This window comes from Sinocyclocheilus grahami, unplaced genomic scaffold (genome assembly GCF_001515645.1).
Source record: "Sinocyclocheilus grahami isolate Dianchi unplaced genomic scaffold, SAMN03320097.WGS_v1.1 scaffold215.1, whole genome shotgun sequence".
NCBI classification, from domain to species: Eukaryota; Metazoa; Chordata; class Actinopteri; order Cypriniformes; family Cyprinidae; genus Sinocyclocheilus; species Sinocyclocheilus grahami.
Window position 1 is genome coordinate 293311 of NW_015505394.1, and position 17944 is coordinate 311254.

Here is a 17944-nt window from a genome sequence, read left to right on the forward strand (position 1 = left end):
GAAGGCAATGGTGAACCCCGGTGGAGAGACAGCAAGTGGAAGGAATCTGTGGAGTCCCTCTTTTATTTTATTTTGTGATCATATCTCACCAATTCTTTCCCCCTTTCCAGTGTCCCAGTTGTCATCAGTCTAATGTCGGAGTTTTGGATGGTCAGTGTGCGGTCTGCAAATCTTGCTCTAAATTGAAGAGGTGCGTGTTTCAGTTCTGCCTTGCGTGTCAGAGAGAGTGGCCACGCGGTACTCCGACCACCAATTCCTGCACACTACCGAACTGTGCGCTCCGTGCTGCCCTCCTCAGCAACACAAAAATCACTGACCAACACAGCTCGGTGAGAGGATGTCCATACTTCAGGGCCTGTCCAAGGTGCAAGGCCCTGCTTACACACAATGGAAAAGGTTGTCCCAACATCATCTGCCCTCAGTGTAACACACACTTCTGCTTCCGCTGCCTCCGTCAGTATTGCCCCGGGATACAGAATATTGAAACCCTTGGGTTTCTTACCCATCGACTGTCTTTCTTTCAAAATAATGATGTCATTCCATGTAGAGTTGTGGACAACAAGCAGAGTCTCAATGTTTTTGGACTGTAATGAAAAAGATTTGACCATGATAATTGGCAGAAAGCTATAACCCACCTACAGTATAATGAAATATGGCCAGTTAAGGCCAACCCTGTGTGTGATTTATAAAGGAATATAAACATGTTAAACATGTTATTGTAAATTCTTGTACATGTTCAGAAAAAGGTAAATAAAATTAAAAAAAACTCACTCTTTAATGAATGAAGCCTGAATTAAATGATTCAGATTATCCTTTTTTCAAATCTGAAATGCTGATTACATTATACTACATAATATCAATAAACATCTTTAAAACCCTTAATCCTATTTGAATTTATCGAATCCTTCTGTTATTGCACCAAGATTATAAACAGGCATTGTAATATTCAAGCCTTCAAGGAAGCAATTTAATTTTAGTCAGTCAATTAAAACAGTCACATTTTCCAATTTAAGCTTGCCAAAGCAGTCATGCGGCCTTCTTGGTTTTAAGGGAATTGATTACAGTCTTACTGTTAGACTCAAAATTGTAAATAGAGATTCTTTAAAGCTTTTCTTTTTATATCTTTTTAATGCCATGCTTACTGGTTTAGTTCATATCAGGTGTGTATGATGAACTGTGTTGGTAAAGGTTCAGAAGGTGAGACCACAGTGCTTTCAAGCAAACCTGGGGCCTCATTTATAAAACGTGCGTACGCACAGATTTGGGGGAAAAAATCATGGAAAAAGGGCGGTTTAAAAATGGGAGACGCAGTATGATCGAATGAGAGTGTGCGAGAGACGCGAGTCAAACACGTTTGCCGGTAAAAGTGGCGCAGCAGAATGTAAAAACGCGTTCTTTGTGAACGACCCATCAGATCTTCTGCCATAAATAACAATTTTTGCGTTCCAAAGGAGACAGGTTTCTAAGGACTTGAGGGTGAGGATTTTCATTGTTGGATGAACTATTTAAACAATGCAGATTTACGCAAATACATCATACACGTTGTTTCCATGTCATATGTATTTATAAACTAACACGATTTTACTATGATAATGTATTAATAATTCTGTCAAACTTTGATTAACAAAATTTCTCTCTCTGATCAGAGGTAAGAGGCTTGCTGGTTGAAGCTCAGTACAGCACAGCCAAATCTAACTAATCTGATTAATTTAAAATGGACTCCTATCAATCATGAGCTAGGGTGACACTCACAAACACACACAAAAGTGGGCCTAGTGCTAGTGAGATCAGACAGTCAGCAACAAGTTAAAAGTCTAGGGCAGGAGCCAGTCATGACTGACCGAAAGATTTTAAGAGTTGCGTAACCTCCACCTCTTGACACCATTTTGACCTTGATCAAGACACTCATGGTGCTATAACACATCCTGATGTTCAGTAAATTAGGTAATACATTTTGGGAATGGGAGCTTAAGGGTAGATAGAAGGACTAAGACAAAAATATGTGTGTCTTCTCTGTCAGGCACATAACTCGTCCTGGGGCAAAAAGGTAAACTTTGTTTCCAGTGCTCCAACAGCTCGCTGATTAATATGAGCCGGCCACAAGTTTGTATACACTAGTATAAAGGTCTGAGTGCTGCTCCAGTCCTGGCTGGAGGACTGCTCAAGGATATAGTCAGGATATAATCTTTACAGGTTTTGACCTTGGAGCGCATACCACTTTACAAGTGCTGAATGACCTTTCTCCAGAAGGCCTTTAAGCATTTCTATGTCTGATCTGCAAATATCAGACTGAAATGTAGCTTTTATGTCAAAGTAAACTCGAAGAAGAGTGTAATAGGGTTGTGCTATAGGACACAATGTCACAATGAACAGAGGTGGCTTAGGGCTTCCTGAGAACTCAAATCTCCTTTCACCTGTTGGGAGCTCCTAGCCAAGCTTATAAACTCAAGAAAGATCAAGAAGAAGGGAGGAGGAGCAGAAAAGAAAGAGGGGCACATTGACACTTGGGAATTTTTAATGTGACATGAGGACGTGTTGCACTAATGGTTTAACACCATCATCTAAAACCTTGTGCTTTGTCATCTTCATATTGTTTGCATTTCTGTCCATTGTGTTAAATTGTGTTAAATTAAAATATTTTGCCCCAAAAGAAGTTATTAGTAAAAAATGAGACTTTAGTCACATCAGTAGCTTTACAAAATCTGTTTATTCGACAGTGGGGCTGCTGTATTGAGGCCACATGACCAGATGGCTCTCATTTATTTCGGTTACTATTATCTGACACTTTCAATATAGGAATAATTAATCAAGGCTGACTGTGAGAAGTACAGCCATTTTGGGTGTCCAAGACGATTGCCATATTGGCTAGTGCAACATAAACAAAAATGGCAGAGAGCACCCGTGGAAACAAAATGGAGCGGGACAGTACAAGTACAATCTGTAACGTTTGTTGGCTCACTGCTGATCCTACAGACAGTAGGATCAAATCCTCAGCATAATTAGAAACCATCATACAACCTTTCTATTGTCATATCTATCATGGCATTGCATTAAAATGAAATAGTCTGTCAAAACCATCCATTTACAGTTAGACTATAAACACTGAAAGTGGTTAAAAATAATTAAAATGCCTAATGTTGTGTCTGAAAGTGTCAGTATTTAAGTGTTTTTATTATTTCTACTTCCAATAGTCAGTCACTATCTTAAATGTTACTGGGCCACAAGCTCATATGCACACTGAGGAGACAAAAGGCCTTTTGCCATGTATGTGTGGATTATAGGCTAAAGAGTGTTAAGAAGTCACCACTTGGATTCTGCCCCTCCTTTCTCCTCTGCTCGTTCCTTGTCTCTTGCCGTCTCTCTTTCTTTGTAAATCTGCTTATTCCCAGTAAGACCCAGGACTCAGAGAGGCTCTTGTTCCAGTGGCTTCCCCCATTAAGCTCTCCAGATTGGGGCAGGACTCAGTCCAACAGAGGGCCTCCAACCTCCAGAGACCACAAACCAAAGATCACCTCTCCATTTTAAAAAGAGAAAGGTGGATTTCTACATCTATATTTTTTATACTATGCTTTTCAAAGACGATAAGACAAAGGACATTTTTTTTAAAGTTTTTTTTTAATGATCTGTTTTGACATGGAATATCTGTCTTTTGTCCACCTTCAGTCTGGACTTTTACATTTTTAATTTTGATTTTTTATTTCTTATTACTATTTCCTCTGTGGGAGTGCGGTTCTGGTCCCCCTCTGGTTCTTCTCAGACTCTCTGTGTTCTAATGGGACGAGAACTCATCATGGCTCTCAATTAGCCACACTTGCCAGGTTAGCCAATCTTTTGCTTTTTTATTTACAATCCTTTATTAAGGGTAACAGTAGTTTTCAATATTGAATTTGCTAGAGTAGTCCCTGAGGCTTAGAGAATTAGGACTTCCCTGAGGGATGCTGAGTAATCTTAGGTTGTTACAACATAACTAGAAATATATATATATTGTTTTACTTTGTATTAGAGTTAGAAAAATAATTTAGTTTCAATATAAATGTATTGTTTTATTTTAGAATTTGATGTATTAAACTTCACAATTAATTTCATTATATTATTATTATTTCTTTACACATCAAAATTCAATGTAATTTACACTACCTAATTTTATTGGTCCTACTTAATGAAATGTCTGCCTGTATCAAATGATGTCAATTGCTACTTATGCTAACTCAGCTAACATTCAACAACATTCATTTACATTTAGTCATTTAGCAGACGCTTTTATCCAAAGCGACTTACAAATGAGGACAATGGAAGCAATCAAAATCAACAAAAGAGATATGCAAGTGCTATAACAAGTCTCAGTTAGCTTAACGTTCAAAGATATGGGTCTTTGTTGATAAAGAGATTTTATTCTATTTTATTTATTTTATTTAGTCATTTAGCAGACGCTTTTATCCAAAGCGACTTACAAATGAGGACAACAAAAGCAGTCAAAACTAACAAAAGAGCAACAATATATAAGTGCAAATGACAAGTCTCGGTTAGCCTAACGCAGTACACGTAGCAAGGTGTATAAAATATGTATATTACAGAGATATTATTGAAATAGTACTGTCCATTTACTGTAATGTTCAGTCACTTCACGTCTAAACACATTAGATAATTTATACATACATAAATGCCAAAAATGTACCAGTTTAGTGGTCTTTAGTGCTAATGCTGAAAATAATGTGACATCACAAAGTTACAGTAAACTTGAATGAACTGCATGTATTTCATATATTACTGACTATTAGAAGAAAGGTGGTTTTGATTAGACAGCTATTAAAACCTTCCAATATTCAGATTTCTTTATGACGATAGCTATAATTTCAATATGTAGCTTAATATCCACGAGAAAGAACACAAAATGTAATTTCAAGCAGCCAACTATCAGCTAACACTGGCGCATTTATTTAACAGGACATCCCCTTTGAATGCAATAGCAAAATACAACCTTAACCTAAAACACTTACATTAGTAATTTTCTTAGTAAGGAGGAATATCTCGAGAGATTTGAAAACTGTATGAGATGGCAGCCTTTAGCTTGTTCATGCAGCTGATATAACCATATTGTTGTACCACAATAGCTATATCACTAGATTTATAGATTTAAATACTACAAATTAAATATTTAAGCAGATTGTATAAAGCCCAAAAATGTGAAATTCCTTTAGCTGATAAAACTACTGTGCTGTAATTCCGTACATAAAAATTGACTGAATAAATGGGGAGCTCTAATATCACAGACAGTAAAGCTCTCAAACACAGTACACAGTAGCGTGAGTCTGATAGCAAGGTCCCGTGCAATCCTCTGTAATCCTGATTTATTTCAGAACTGGCTAATGGTCCAAAGAAAGAGAGCAAGCCAGACCTAGAGGTTAAGAAGTGAGGGGGTAGACAGGACGTTTATACAGAAGTCAGACAGAATGTTGAAGACATGGATTAGAGGGAGGAGAACAAAGAAAAACATAGAAGAACAAAACTCTTTTGACAGGTCAATAGAGTGATGATGGTGTAAAGATATACGGTTGATTAAGATTAAGATTGATTAAGCCTCACGTTATTTGGCAGTTATTATGGCCAGGGCTAATGAAGGTGAATGCTTGCTGCTTGCTGAGCAACGAATAGAGGGAGAGGGAGGAATGGCAGACAGCCTGGTACAAGTCATGTGACATTTCACCCCAACTCTACCTTTAAACACAGATGGCACATGAGTCAAGTGAGGATGTGGCTGGTCAGCTGATCAGACCAAGCCTGGAGTCAGATATCAGGTCTCTAAAGGACAGTATGATAAGAGGGTTGAAGAACAAAACACTTAATAGCAAACAACATTTACTTATTTAATTGAGGATTGCCTCTCTGAAAAGAAGAAAATTCTATTAAAACAAACAAATACGAAAGTATAAATATATTTTAGCTTTGCTAAACATCCAGACTAGATAACTATTTCAGCCTCAAAGTAAAAAATATATAAAAAATAATTAATGAGATAAAGTTTAAAATAAGATTTGAAGTCACATTGTAAGATATAAAGTGACAATTATGAGAAATAAAGTCCTAATACGTTTTACTCTGAGGCAGAAATGGGCTTCAGTACTATCATAGAAAAAGTTTTTATTAATTTTAATAATAAAAAAAAAAGCTTTAATTTACGCTGCCATTTGAAAGTTTGGGGTTGGTAAGATTTTATTATGCTTTTGAAAGATGTTTCTTATGATCATCAAGGCTGCATTTATTTGATTAAAAACAGTATATTGTGAAATAATAACTATTTCAGCCTCAAAGTAAAAAAAATAAAAAGATAATTGTGAGATAAAGTTTAAAATAAGATCTGAAGTCACATTGTAAGATATAAAGTGACAATTATGAGAAATAAAGTCCTAATACGTTTTACTCTGAGGCAGAAATGGGCTTCAGTACTATCATAGAAAAAGTTTTTATTCATTTTAATAATTAAAAAAAAAGCTTTAATTTACGCTGCCATTTGAAAGTTTGGGGTTGGTAAGATTTTATTATGCTTTTGAAAGATGTTTCTTATGATCATCAAGGCTGCATTTATTTGATTAAAAACAGTATATTGTGAAATATTGTTACGATTTAAAATAACTGTTTTATATTTTGATTCGTTGTGATTTATTCCTGTGACTGCAAAGCTGAATTTTCAGCACAATTACTCCAGTCTTCTGTGTCACATGATCCATCAGAAATCATTCTAATTTGCTGATTTGCTGCTCAAGAAACATCTCATATGCTGCTGAATATTTTTATCGGAACTGTGTAACTTTTTTTCACTATTATTTGATGAATGTAATTTTTCTAAATATAATTTTTTTTTGTAATAATGTAAAAGTCTTTATTAGGTGTTAGGTATTAAATAAAATAAAATAATATTTTAAAAATCTTACTGACCCCCAACTTTTTAAATGTAGTATAGCACTATTGCACTATTGACCTTGGTACCATAATTAATTATATGACCCTTATGCTGATGTTTGAGCCACTCTTACTCTCACATCACTACTACATATAGTAAACTATATGGTAAAAAGATATGCAATGTATTGTATATTAATATTCCCATATAAAAAATACTAACTTTTTCTGCTCTGTTTTCATCCCTTGTCTTTTCCCCCCTCTTTCCTTCTCATTCACCAAACCCTTATATGTTGTTTCTCTCAAATAAAACTGCACACATTTGCTCCATCTCTAAAAGAGACAGTGATGGCTGGTTATTGTGCAATAGTTTTGGGCTAGTGCCCCTCGGTGGGTAGAACCCAAATCGAGAGCTGGGTGTTTTGCGTGTGTGTTTTATCAGCCTTTATACTGTCGCTAACAAAATATTCACACAATACAACACAACATCTCTCAGTGCCACCTGTTCTTTCATTGTCCCTGACAATTAACAGTAAAACAAAATTAAAATGGATGACCACAGAAACTCTAGCTTTCTTTGCCAGTCCCACCACCCACGATGGCAACAGTCCTTTGCTGGAAAGAGACGACGAAAACAAACCTCAAAGCAAAAAGCAAAAAACCCTGATGGCTCATCGAGTCCAGTGTCCTCGACCCCAGTGCTCCGCAGCCACAGCTGGTGGGGGAACTGTTTTCTCCTTCCTCTAGTCATGCTATCATACTTGCCCTGTGAGGCCTGGGGCACCACCTTCAAAATCTCCATCGTAGGACCGTGGGCGTGTGACCCCATGTACTCCAAAGCCCTGCCAGACCTAGCTGCACGATTAGCTATGAGCCGAATAAACAAAGACCCCGACCGCTATGCTGTCCTGGATTCAGATGGCTCTGGGTCCAGCCTACACCGCACTCACACCCTGGAAGCACCACACACGTATGGGAAATATGGAGGGTTGAAGTACTTGGGGAAATCGATTCATTTTGCTGGAGCATCTCCGAGCACTGACTCAAACTGTTGGTTCAGTCCTTATGTCACTTGTAGAGGAGGTGAGAAAGCAGAAATTCTTGTACCACATCAATTTTATTACAATATATTTAAAAGCATCAACATCACCACTGATTCTGTCTGTCGTTCTTTCCCTTTCATTGCAGGCTTGGATGGAGTGACCCTTTTCTTCCTCCTTCTCTTGTTCTGTGTGTTGATAAGTGGAGCAGGTGTATGTTTTCTCCATATAAGGTATGAATTGAATTGCTTGAGTTGCAGCAAACCATCATGTATTGAATCAGTTTATTGTATTACTGATAAACAAATAAGCATATGTATGTGTGTGTGTGTGTGTGTGTCCAGGAAACATGGGCAGGGGATATTAGGGGCATTTGGTGGAGGTGGAATTGGAAGCCCCACTAAGATAGTACTGACACTGGATGACTTGGTCTTCATCAACACCACACTCAGCAGGAGGGTCAGTCACAAATGCTCTCTCTTCCTTTCTCTCTCTCTGTCTTGCTCATAGACTTTATATTTGTCTCTCTCACTGTCCATTTCTCTCTCTTTCTCTCTGTGTGTGTGTGTGTGTGTGTGTGTGTAGAAGATGAATGAAGAGAGTATAGTAATAATTTACATTTATTTAATATAATTTTAGTGTGTACTCTGCTGCAAGTGTGATGATACTAAATAGAATACTCTCTCTCGCTTAGGTTTTTGTCTATGTCTCTCACATTCTCAATTTCTCTCCATTCTCTCTGTAGAAGCTGAATGAGGAGAGTATGGTGAAGAGTCAACTAGATGTTAAAACCCCTCACCACTCAGTTTCAGGTCGCAGTTACATTACGTCAACTCCTGAAACGTCCAATGTTGCTGTTTTTGAGGTGTGTGAAATTTGTGCTTTTTTGTGTACAGACATAGATACAATTTGGTAAGTTGTTAGCATAGTGTTTTGGTACTAAATACCAGTAGTACTGAATACCAGAAGGTAAAAACAGTCTTGCTGATATTCAGTACAACAACATGATTCTAAGAGTGGCATTGGTCTTATAAGACAATTCAATAAACGGTAAGTTAATATGAAATAACTTTTCAGACAAAATTCAACCAGTTAGTTTATGCATTTTTCTAAGTAAAGTTTATGTATCTAAACTAAGAATTGACAGATATAAACTCCTCAGTGCAAGGAGTAAAAACAATATTTAAAATAATTTTATCTCACAATTCTGGCTTGCTTTCCTAACAATTTGCAAGTTTATAACTCACAGTTTGTTTATTTCTCCTCAGAATTGAGAGTTTCTATCTTACATTGCCAGTTATAAACTCACAATTGCCACTTTAAAACTGGCAATTGCAAGTAAACATCTTAAAATCAGACTTTTTTCTCAGAATTGCAAGTTTATATCTTGCAAAAAAATAGTCTGAATTGTGAGACATAAACTCAGAACTCTAAGGGAAAAAAGCCAGAACTGTGAGTTTAAAAGCTGCAATTACCTTTTTCTTTTTTTTTATTCCATGGTGGAAATAAGCTTTCATTAGGTTTTCCATTTCTCGCTCCACGCTCACTAATGAAAACAAAAGCTGATGTTTCAACTTTCAAAAACCTGTTCATCACTGCAGGCAAACTACATTAACAATCAAATTAGAGGAATGTAGTATAAAGTAACCTGTATATTAATATGAACAACATACAGCCATTGTTTGTACATCGGCTGTTGTAGAAAAGTATTAGTTATGTGCAGAATCTGCCCAAAGGTCTGCAGAACTTTCACAAAATTCTACACATCACTTGCTCTTTGCATGTTTGTTTATAAAACTGCACATTATACTAAGTAAATTATATTATGTTATAGACATAACTGTATCATTATTTTCAAAAACCAAAGTACGGATAAAAGTGCAGTTCTCTAAACGCTATTTAAACCATTTATCTTATTTAAATGAAATCCATAAAATTCTGCATATTCTCCTCTAAATTCGGTGCCGAAAAGTTGAAAAACAAGGTCATCCAATTCTGTGTGAGCCTGTGGAGATGTGTTGAGTTGTATTATCCTGTGCTGTCAGGGTGACTGGGTCTGGCTGAAGAAATGCCCTTGTGGAGATTCTGTTTCAGAAATCAGTGACAGCACTCAGACCATCTTTATCAAGGTAAGAGATAAGTGAATGAAAGTATTATTTAGCTTACAAGTTGTGGACCGGTTTTGAAAACAAAAACTGAACACTATACTCACCTTCTCACCCTGTCTTCTGTACCTTTTTTGCTTCTGCTTGTCCCCCTCTTCCTTCACTCTAGCTGAGAGACATGCGTCATGAGAATCTGAACCTGTTTCTAGGTCTGTTCTTGGATACTGGCATATTTGGCGTTGTTATGGAGCATTGCACCAGAGGCAGCCTGGAAGACCTGCTCAACAACGAGGAAATGAGACTGGACTGGATGTTCAAATCCTCTCTTCTTCTTGACCTGATCAGGGTGAGGAATTGAGAAGGTAGACTAGTTCAATTAGCAAAGGGTTGAATGAAAGCATAGATGAACAGATAAGTAAATACAGCTCAGTAAGAAGATGAAGATATGGATGAAAATGTGGTAAAGAATGACTGGCTGATTAACTAATGAACTGTCAAGGATGTCACCTGCTCCCATCTCCCCATACTTCTCTGTCCTTCTAATGCCTTTTTATCTTTTCCTATCAGGCAATGAAGTACTTGCATAATCGTGGGATCATTCATGGACGCCTCAAGTCAAGGAACTGTGTGGTAGATGGTCGGTTTGTCCTGAAGGTTACGGATTATGGCTTAAATGAAATCATCAACTCTCAAAACATCATCCTGGAGGACACCAAACCAGAGGGTACGTGTAATACACGTGGAAATTGCTAAATCACGCAATGAGAAACAGGACATAGAGGCTCTCATTATCTCCTCTCATCTTGCTTATTTATGCATATTCGGTCTTTCGGACTCTGATCTGTGTATATTTGGTACAGATAAATTTTGGACAGCTCCAGAGATCCTGCGCAATCCTAAACTGAAGAAGAAGGGGACGTATCCAGCTGATATATACAGCTTTGCTATTATCATGCAGGAGGTGATCTCTCGCTGTGCACCCTTCGGCATGTTGGATATGCCTCCTGAAGGTTAGACACCCTCACATTCCAATATATTATCACATACCACTCAGGTTTTCACACAGTTAATAGACAAACTAAAGATGGCAATGATTTAATGGAGCTGGTTTGGAGCAATTCAGATATGAATACAGTATTCTAAGTTGTGAATACTCAAGTTGTGTATCTCTGTGTGCAGAAATCATAGATAAGGTGTGCTCTCCTCCACCGCTGTGCCGACCCACTGTGTCTGTGGATGAAGCGCCGCTGGAGGTGATTCAGATCATGAAGCAGGCCTGGAGCGAGGAGCCTGACAAGAGACCCACGTTTAAGGAGATCTTTAGACAGGTACACCCTCTTTCTCTCTCTCAAGCACACACACACACACACATAGACAAAGGTAAAATTTTGCATTATTGTCAAACATAAAGAATTTTCTTCCAGGAAAAAATAAAAAGCAAAAATATTCACTATATAAAATATACAGGGGGAAAACAAAACAAAATCTCCTGTTTTCTGTCCCTTTTTTTCTAACTTGCAGTTTAAGAATGTGAACAAGGGAAAGAAGACAAATATAATTGACTCAATGTTAAGGATGCTGGAGCAGTACTCCTCAAACCTGGAGGATCTGATCCGAGAAAGGACTGAAGAACTAGAGGTAGAGCGTCAGAAAACTGATGCTCTTCTAGCCCAGATGCTGCCCAAGTGAGTCCCACTTCAGATGTTCAGATATCTTTTCACATTCATTTTGTTTCTTATAATGCCATTCTGTCTTCCAGATCTGTGGCCTTGGCTTTAAAGACAGGGAAGCCAGTGAAGCCGGAGCACTTTTCAGATGTCACACTATATTTCAGTGATATTGTGGGTTTTACCACCATCTCTGCTCTGAGTGAACCTATCGAAGTGGTCGATCTGCTTAACGACCTCTACACACACTTTGATGGAATCATCGCAATCCACGATGTCTACAAGGTTTACATGAGCTTTTTTATCTTTCACTTAAACTGTTGTGGAAATTGAGTAGATTCTTTCATGATCAATGCTGAGTTCAGAAAAAAAAAGCTACAAAAGCTGTCACTGGGTGGTACCCTTTCAAAAGGTACACCTTTGTGCCCTATTTAACATCAAAGGGTGCATATTTGTGTAGTAAAGTTTCATATTAGTACCTAAAGTGTATATATTAGTACCTTTTGAAAGGCTAACACACCCAGTGATTACTTTTGAGAGCGATCTTTGAGTGAATCGTTTAATAAGACATTCTTTAAAGGTTTTTATCTTGTGATGGAATAAATGAAAATAATAAATGACTTATATAATATGAGATAAATTGAGATAATATCTATGGTGCATACAAACAGTTTTGCATTTCACAAGGAATATTTAATAGTATATATCAACAGGTAGAGACTATTGGTGACGCGTACATGGTGGCATCAGGGGTTCCAAACCGTAACGGTAACCGTCACGCAGCAGAGATGGCCAACATGTCTCTGGACATTCTGCACTGCATCGGAACATTTAAAATGACTCACATGCCTGACGTCAAAGTCAAAATCCGCATTGGACTCCATTCTGGTAAGAACGGCACAAAGCACACAAACACATATACAAAGAAAATCCAAAGGTTTGGGGTCTGAAAGAAATGTTTTCATGTTTTTGAAAGAAGTTTCTTGCTCTTTATTTGATCAAAATCATTACTATGTTACTATATATTAAAAGGTAATGTATTCCTGTGATAGTAAAGCTGCCATTACTCCATTACTCCAAAATCAGTCCATTCAGAAATCATTCTAATATGTTCAATTTGGTGCTCAAGGAAAAATTCTTATCAGTGTTGAAAACAGTTAATATTTTTGTTGAAACCATGATATATTTTTCAGGATTCTTTGATGGCCATAAAGTTAAGAACAGCTTTTCATTGAAATAGAAATCTTTTGTAACAATTTTAAAGTCCTTACTGTCACTTTTGATTAATTGAATACATACTTGCTGAATAAAAATATACATTTAAAAAAAAAAAACCTTACTGACCCCAAACTTTTGAATGTAGCCGGTTAAACTTTGTAGCAGCCTTGTAACCCTACACAGCTAACAAAGCCATAAGAGAGCCAGAATATTCAGAGTACAGTTAAACCAGTTTTTCCAAACGCTATACACCCTTAAACTAAATGCATCATCTAGTTAAAAATCAAACACATAATTACTCCCGTGGATGTACTTTTCATTGACAAAGATGGTCTTGCCTTACATCACCAAACTGAACATTGTGCTAAATGTAAAAATTTATTTACACTTGATCCTCTGATGGCTGTGTATTCCTAGAACAAGTGAAATGTAAATCCTGGGCATCATCCAATTAACAGATTCATCCAATTAGTTAGCATGCCGTTGGCTCATTCCCCCACCCTACAACTCAACAGAGATCACATGGTGCTCACACAGGTGTGTCTGACTCAACATGCAATTCTATGCAGTTGCTAATGTGCTAACTTACTATTCATGTGTATGTGACAGGTCCAGTGGTAGCAGGTGTAGTTGGGTTGAAGATGCCTCGGTACTGTCTGTTCGGGGACACAGTAAACACAGCCTCCCGAATGGAATCCACAGGGTTGCGTGAGTACACTTATGTGTTTAATATGTATTTAATATGGCTGTCTCTGAAGTCGTGATTCCAGGAATTTGTCTGGCTAAGTATCAGCTTGAAAACTCAGTGGTTAGTAGTTTGTGTGTGTGTGCTGATCAGTGAGTGCATGTCAGTGAGAAGCTCAGATGGCTTAAAGTGCAGAGTTCCCTGTAAGCTTTTAAGAGTATAAGCCAAATTAGAAAGAAAATTCTGCTTTAAGGCTAATGTCCTCTTAGAACTCAGGCTCTGATATCACCCTGAACTGTCTCACCTTTAATCAGACCTTCTGCCACATTTATCCCAGAACATTGACTTCACCTTTAGAACGTTTCATGCTGATGAACATGGAAAAATGTCTTGAAATATGATTACAAGTTGCTAATACCTAAAAAAATATACATATACACTGACATTCCAAACGTTTGGTTAGTAAATTTTTAATCAATACTTTTATTCAACTAGGATACATTAAATGTATTGGAAGTGACAGTAAAGACGTTTATAATATCACAAAAGATTTCTATTTCAAATAATTGCTGTTATTTTTTCTTACGTTCTAATCATCAATAAATCCTGGAAAAATGTATTACAGTTTCCACAAAAATATTAATCAGCACAACATAATAATGTTGAACAGTTCATATTAGAATGATTTCTGAAGGATCATGTGATTGTAGGAATAAATTAAATCTTTAGATATATTAAAATAAAAAAAGCAATATTTCATAATATTACTGTTTTACTGTATTTTTATCTAACAAATGCAGGTTAGGTGAGCGAATGGGAGTTCTTTCAAAAAATCTTACTGACCCCAAACTTTTGAATTGTAGTGTGAATTTTATAGTTGAAAAAATTATTATTATAGATATTATCATATTGTACAAGAAGGGTTTGTTTTAAAATTCAGACAGTTTCAAATTAATTTTAAATGAAAGATTAAATATGTTTTCATAGATTAGGCCACAAAGGTCACGCATCTAGTGCTATGTGATTTCACCCACACAATGAAATGACTAAAACACAGTTGTTCAGATTATCTGAAGGCAACGGAAAGTGTCTTGAGTGATGTAATATGCTCAGTGCTTCAGTTTTAACTAGCTCAGAGAGTGAACAGTCAGGCAGTCTTGGACATACTGCTTTCTAGTGGTTTCATATGTCATTACATCCAAGGGGAATTCTGCGTAATATGTTCTTGATGTCCTGAGTCTGTATTAATTCACAAGAAACCAGTATGGGCAATGATCAATTGGTGTTCAATTTGTAACAATAATTAATTAATTTACTATGTTTTTCTTCATTGTTTTGCTGTCCCTGTTTCTACAGCTTACAGAATTCATGTCAACCAGAGTACTGTTGATGTCCTGAACAGCCTCAAACTTGGCTACAAAATAGATAGTAGGGGCAGGACAGAGCTCAAGGTACACAAACATACACACACTGACAGGTATTTCTTCAGTTCAGGCATTTTTATGACTATATATGCACAACTATGGTCTAAACAGATCATCATAAATAGTAAAATAATCATAAACCAATTCAATATTAACTGTTGTGATGATTATATAGTAGATATATATTTCCAGAATTACATCTGTCCCAAAGTTCTGGTGCAATTTCCAGAACAATGTTGTCCCTAATACATTTTTATCAAAAGTTGACCTTGTTTATCAAGAAGATAATAGTGTCAGTGAAGACCACACTTGAGATGGAACATGAGACATGTTGTGTGAAGATAAAAACCAAGGCAAATGCCTCTTGAATGCTAGCCATAAAATTAACAAAAGAAAAAAATTAATTTTAATGTTCTAAATTTCCATCACAATCATTTTGACCACAGAATGTTATTACACACAATTAATTTAATGGAAATTACACTTCAGGACTTTCAGAAACAAAATGACAAAAATAACAGAATTGTTCTGTTGCACAAAATAAATAAAATAGTGTGAGGGTGAAAATGTTTTAGCATTTGCCAAGAAACCTTCTGGGATCACACACGACACTATACAGTATTGTGCTTAATACCTCTAAAATGTCTTGACGAATATCATATGAGCTCCTGTCATTCTCTAACAGGGTAAAGGTGTAGAGGAAACATTCTGGTTGGTTGGGAGAGATGGATACAACAAGCCATTACCTGTACCGCCAGACCTTACTCCTGGGTAAGAAAGAAACCAGTTCTATCTGTATGTGCATCACTATATGATGTCTATAATGTAGAGAGTTGATAACTTTATGTTGCCACAAAGGGCGAGCAACCATGGTATCAGCTTGGATGAGATTCCGACGGACAGGCGGCAGAAATTCCTGGATCGACAGAAGAAGATGGGGAACTGAGGTAGAGAACAGAAACATTTCAGTTACTTCAGTCATATTTGACTTCTTTCTTTGTTTGGTTGATTTCAATGTTCTACTTAATGAATCAAAGAAAGTGTTTACAGTTCACTAATGTAGTTGCTGTTGCATTTATATACATGTATACCAACATGTCATGTAAGAGCAACTTGAAAGGCCAGTACACCCAAAAATGAAAATTCATTTACGAATGATTTTTTCCCGCTGTGTAACACACACAAAAAAAAAAAGTATTTTGAAAAGTCAGTGGGGTCCAGTGCTGCTTTGGATTCCACTGAATATCTGTTGTGTTCCACAGAAGAAAGAAAATAAAACAGGTTTGAAAAAACATGAGGGTGAGTAAGTTATGACAGAAGTTATTTATTTATTCATTTTTGTGTGAAATATCCCTATGAGCCATGCAACTTAAGGTTGTTAAACTTCTGTACTCATGCTGTTCTGTTTCTGTGCCTTCCAATAGGTTGTGATGCTCATGTTTCTGCACCAGCCTATCGAATTTAGGAGAAAGTGGGGCAAGGGGATGAAAGGGGTGGATTGAGGTGTTCACCCCATCGACTACCCTTTTCTACTTTATTCTTTCCTAAAAAGAGTGGAAAAGCTCACTAGGGCATCTGACAGGAAGCAAAAACACTTGAACTCTGAATGCCAGCCCATCAAAACCATCAGCTCAACAAGACGGCATGTACCAACTGCTATGGATGGTCACAGAGGACTTTTTTAAAACTGTATAGAGTTTATACTGCAGTTAATCTAATACTAAATTAAAGATACTGCTGAGACAACAGTTCATCAAGACAAGAAAATGAGAGCAGCAGCACACGCCTCATTCATATCTGCAGTTATGCAATCCCTTCAGTTAATGCACTTCTGCAAAGAGATTTTTTTCTTTATTTCATTGTTTATATATATATATACAAAACAAAACAAGCAAAAGCAACAAATTGATGGTGCTTGTTTATAATGACACCTGTCAATTTAGTTATAATTCAGTGGAAATACCGCCAATAATATCAATGTATTGAAATTATTTTAAATTCTGTGTTGATTTTATTTGCTAGGAATATCAGGCTTTAAAAACTAGGTGTTAGTTCAAAAAAGAACTTCTTCACAGTCTCGTTTTGAAAATGCTTTCATTCAGTTTAATTTCATGTGGCACTGTTTCACTTTATTCTTTCCTAAAAAGAGTGGAAAAGCTCACTAGGGCATCTGACAGGAAGCAAAAACACTTGAACTCTGAATGCCAGCCCATCAAAACCATCAGCTCAACAAGACGGCATGTACCAACTGCTATGGATGGTCACAGAGGACTTTTTAAAAACTGTATAGAGTTTATACTGCAGTTCATCTAATACTAAATTAAAGATACTGCTGAGACAACAGTTCATCAAGACAAGAAAATGAGAGCAGCAGCACACGCCTCATTCATATCTGCAGTTATGCAATCCCTTCAGTTAATGCACTTCTGCAAAGAGATTTTTTTCTTTATTTCATTGTTTATATATATATACAAAACAAAACAAGCAAAAGCAACAAATTGATGGTGCTTGTTTATAATGACACCTGTCAATTTAGTTATAATTCAGTGGAAATACCGCCAATAATATCAATGTATTGAAATTATTTTAAATTCTGTGTTGATTTTATTTGCTAGGAATATCAGGCTTTAAAAACTAGGTGTTAGTTCAAAAAAGAACTTCTTCACAGTCTCGTTTTGAAAATGCTTTCATTCAGTTTAATTTCATGTGGCACTGTTTGGCCTTTCTAGAAAGTGAAATGCATTCAGAACAGTTTTCACGGCCAAGCAAACACCTTTCAAATCCAAAATTATATGGCAGAAAATTATTTGGTCTCATCTGAGTGGCTTAACACTGTTGTCCTCTTTGAGTTAAGAGTAAGAGATAATGATATATTAAAAAGGAAACTCGTGAGCTGAGACTCAAATTG

General features: G+C 36.6%; 1 protein-coding gene across 1 annotated transcript; it reads left to right on the top strand.

The window, feature by feature from the left end:
• The first annotated feature begins 8316 nt into the window (after positions 1 to 8316).
• Positions 8317 to 15811, top strand: LOC107596110 (retinal guanylyl cyclase 1-like). Its single transcript, XM_016286734.1, has 13 exons — positions 8317 to 8396; positions 8683 to 8802; positions 9983 to 10066; positions 10212 to 10388; positions 10610 to 10766; positions 10903 to 11052; positions 11222 to 11370; positions 11564 to 11727; positions 11802 to 11994; positions 12423 to 12597; positions 13537 to 13635; positions 14969 to 15063; positions 15722 to 15811. Exons 2-13 carry the CDS (start codon positions 8701 to 8703, stop codon positions 15809 to 15811), a joined length of 1635 nt encoding a protein of 544 aa, XP_016142220.1. The 5' UTR covers positions 8317 to 8396; positions 8683 to 8700.
• Positions 15812 to 17944: the final 2133 nt, after the last annotated feature.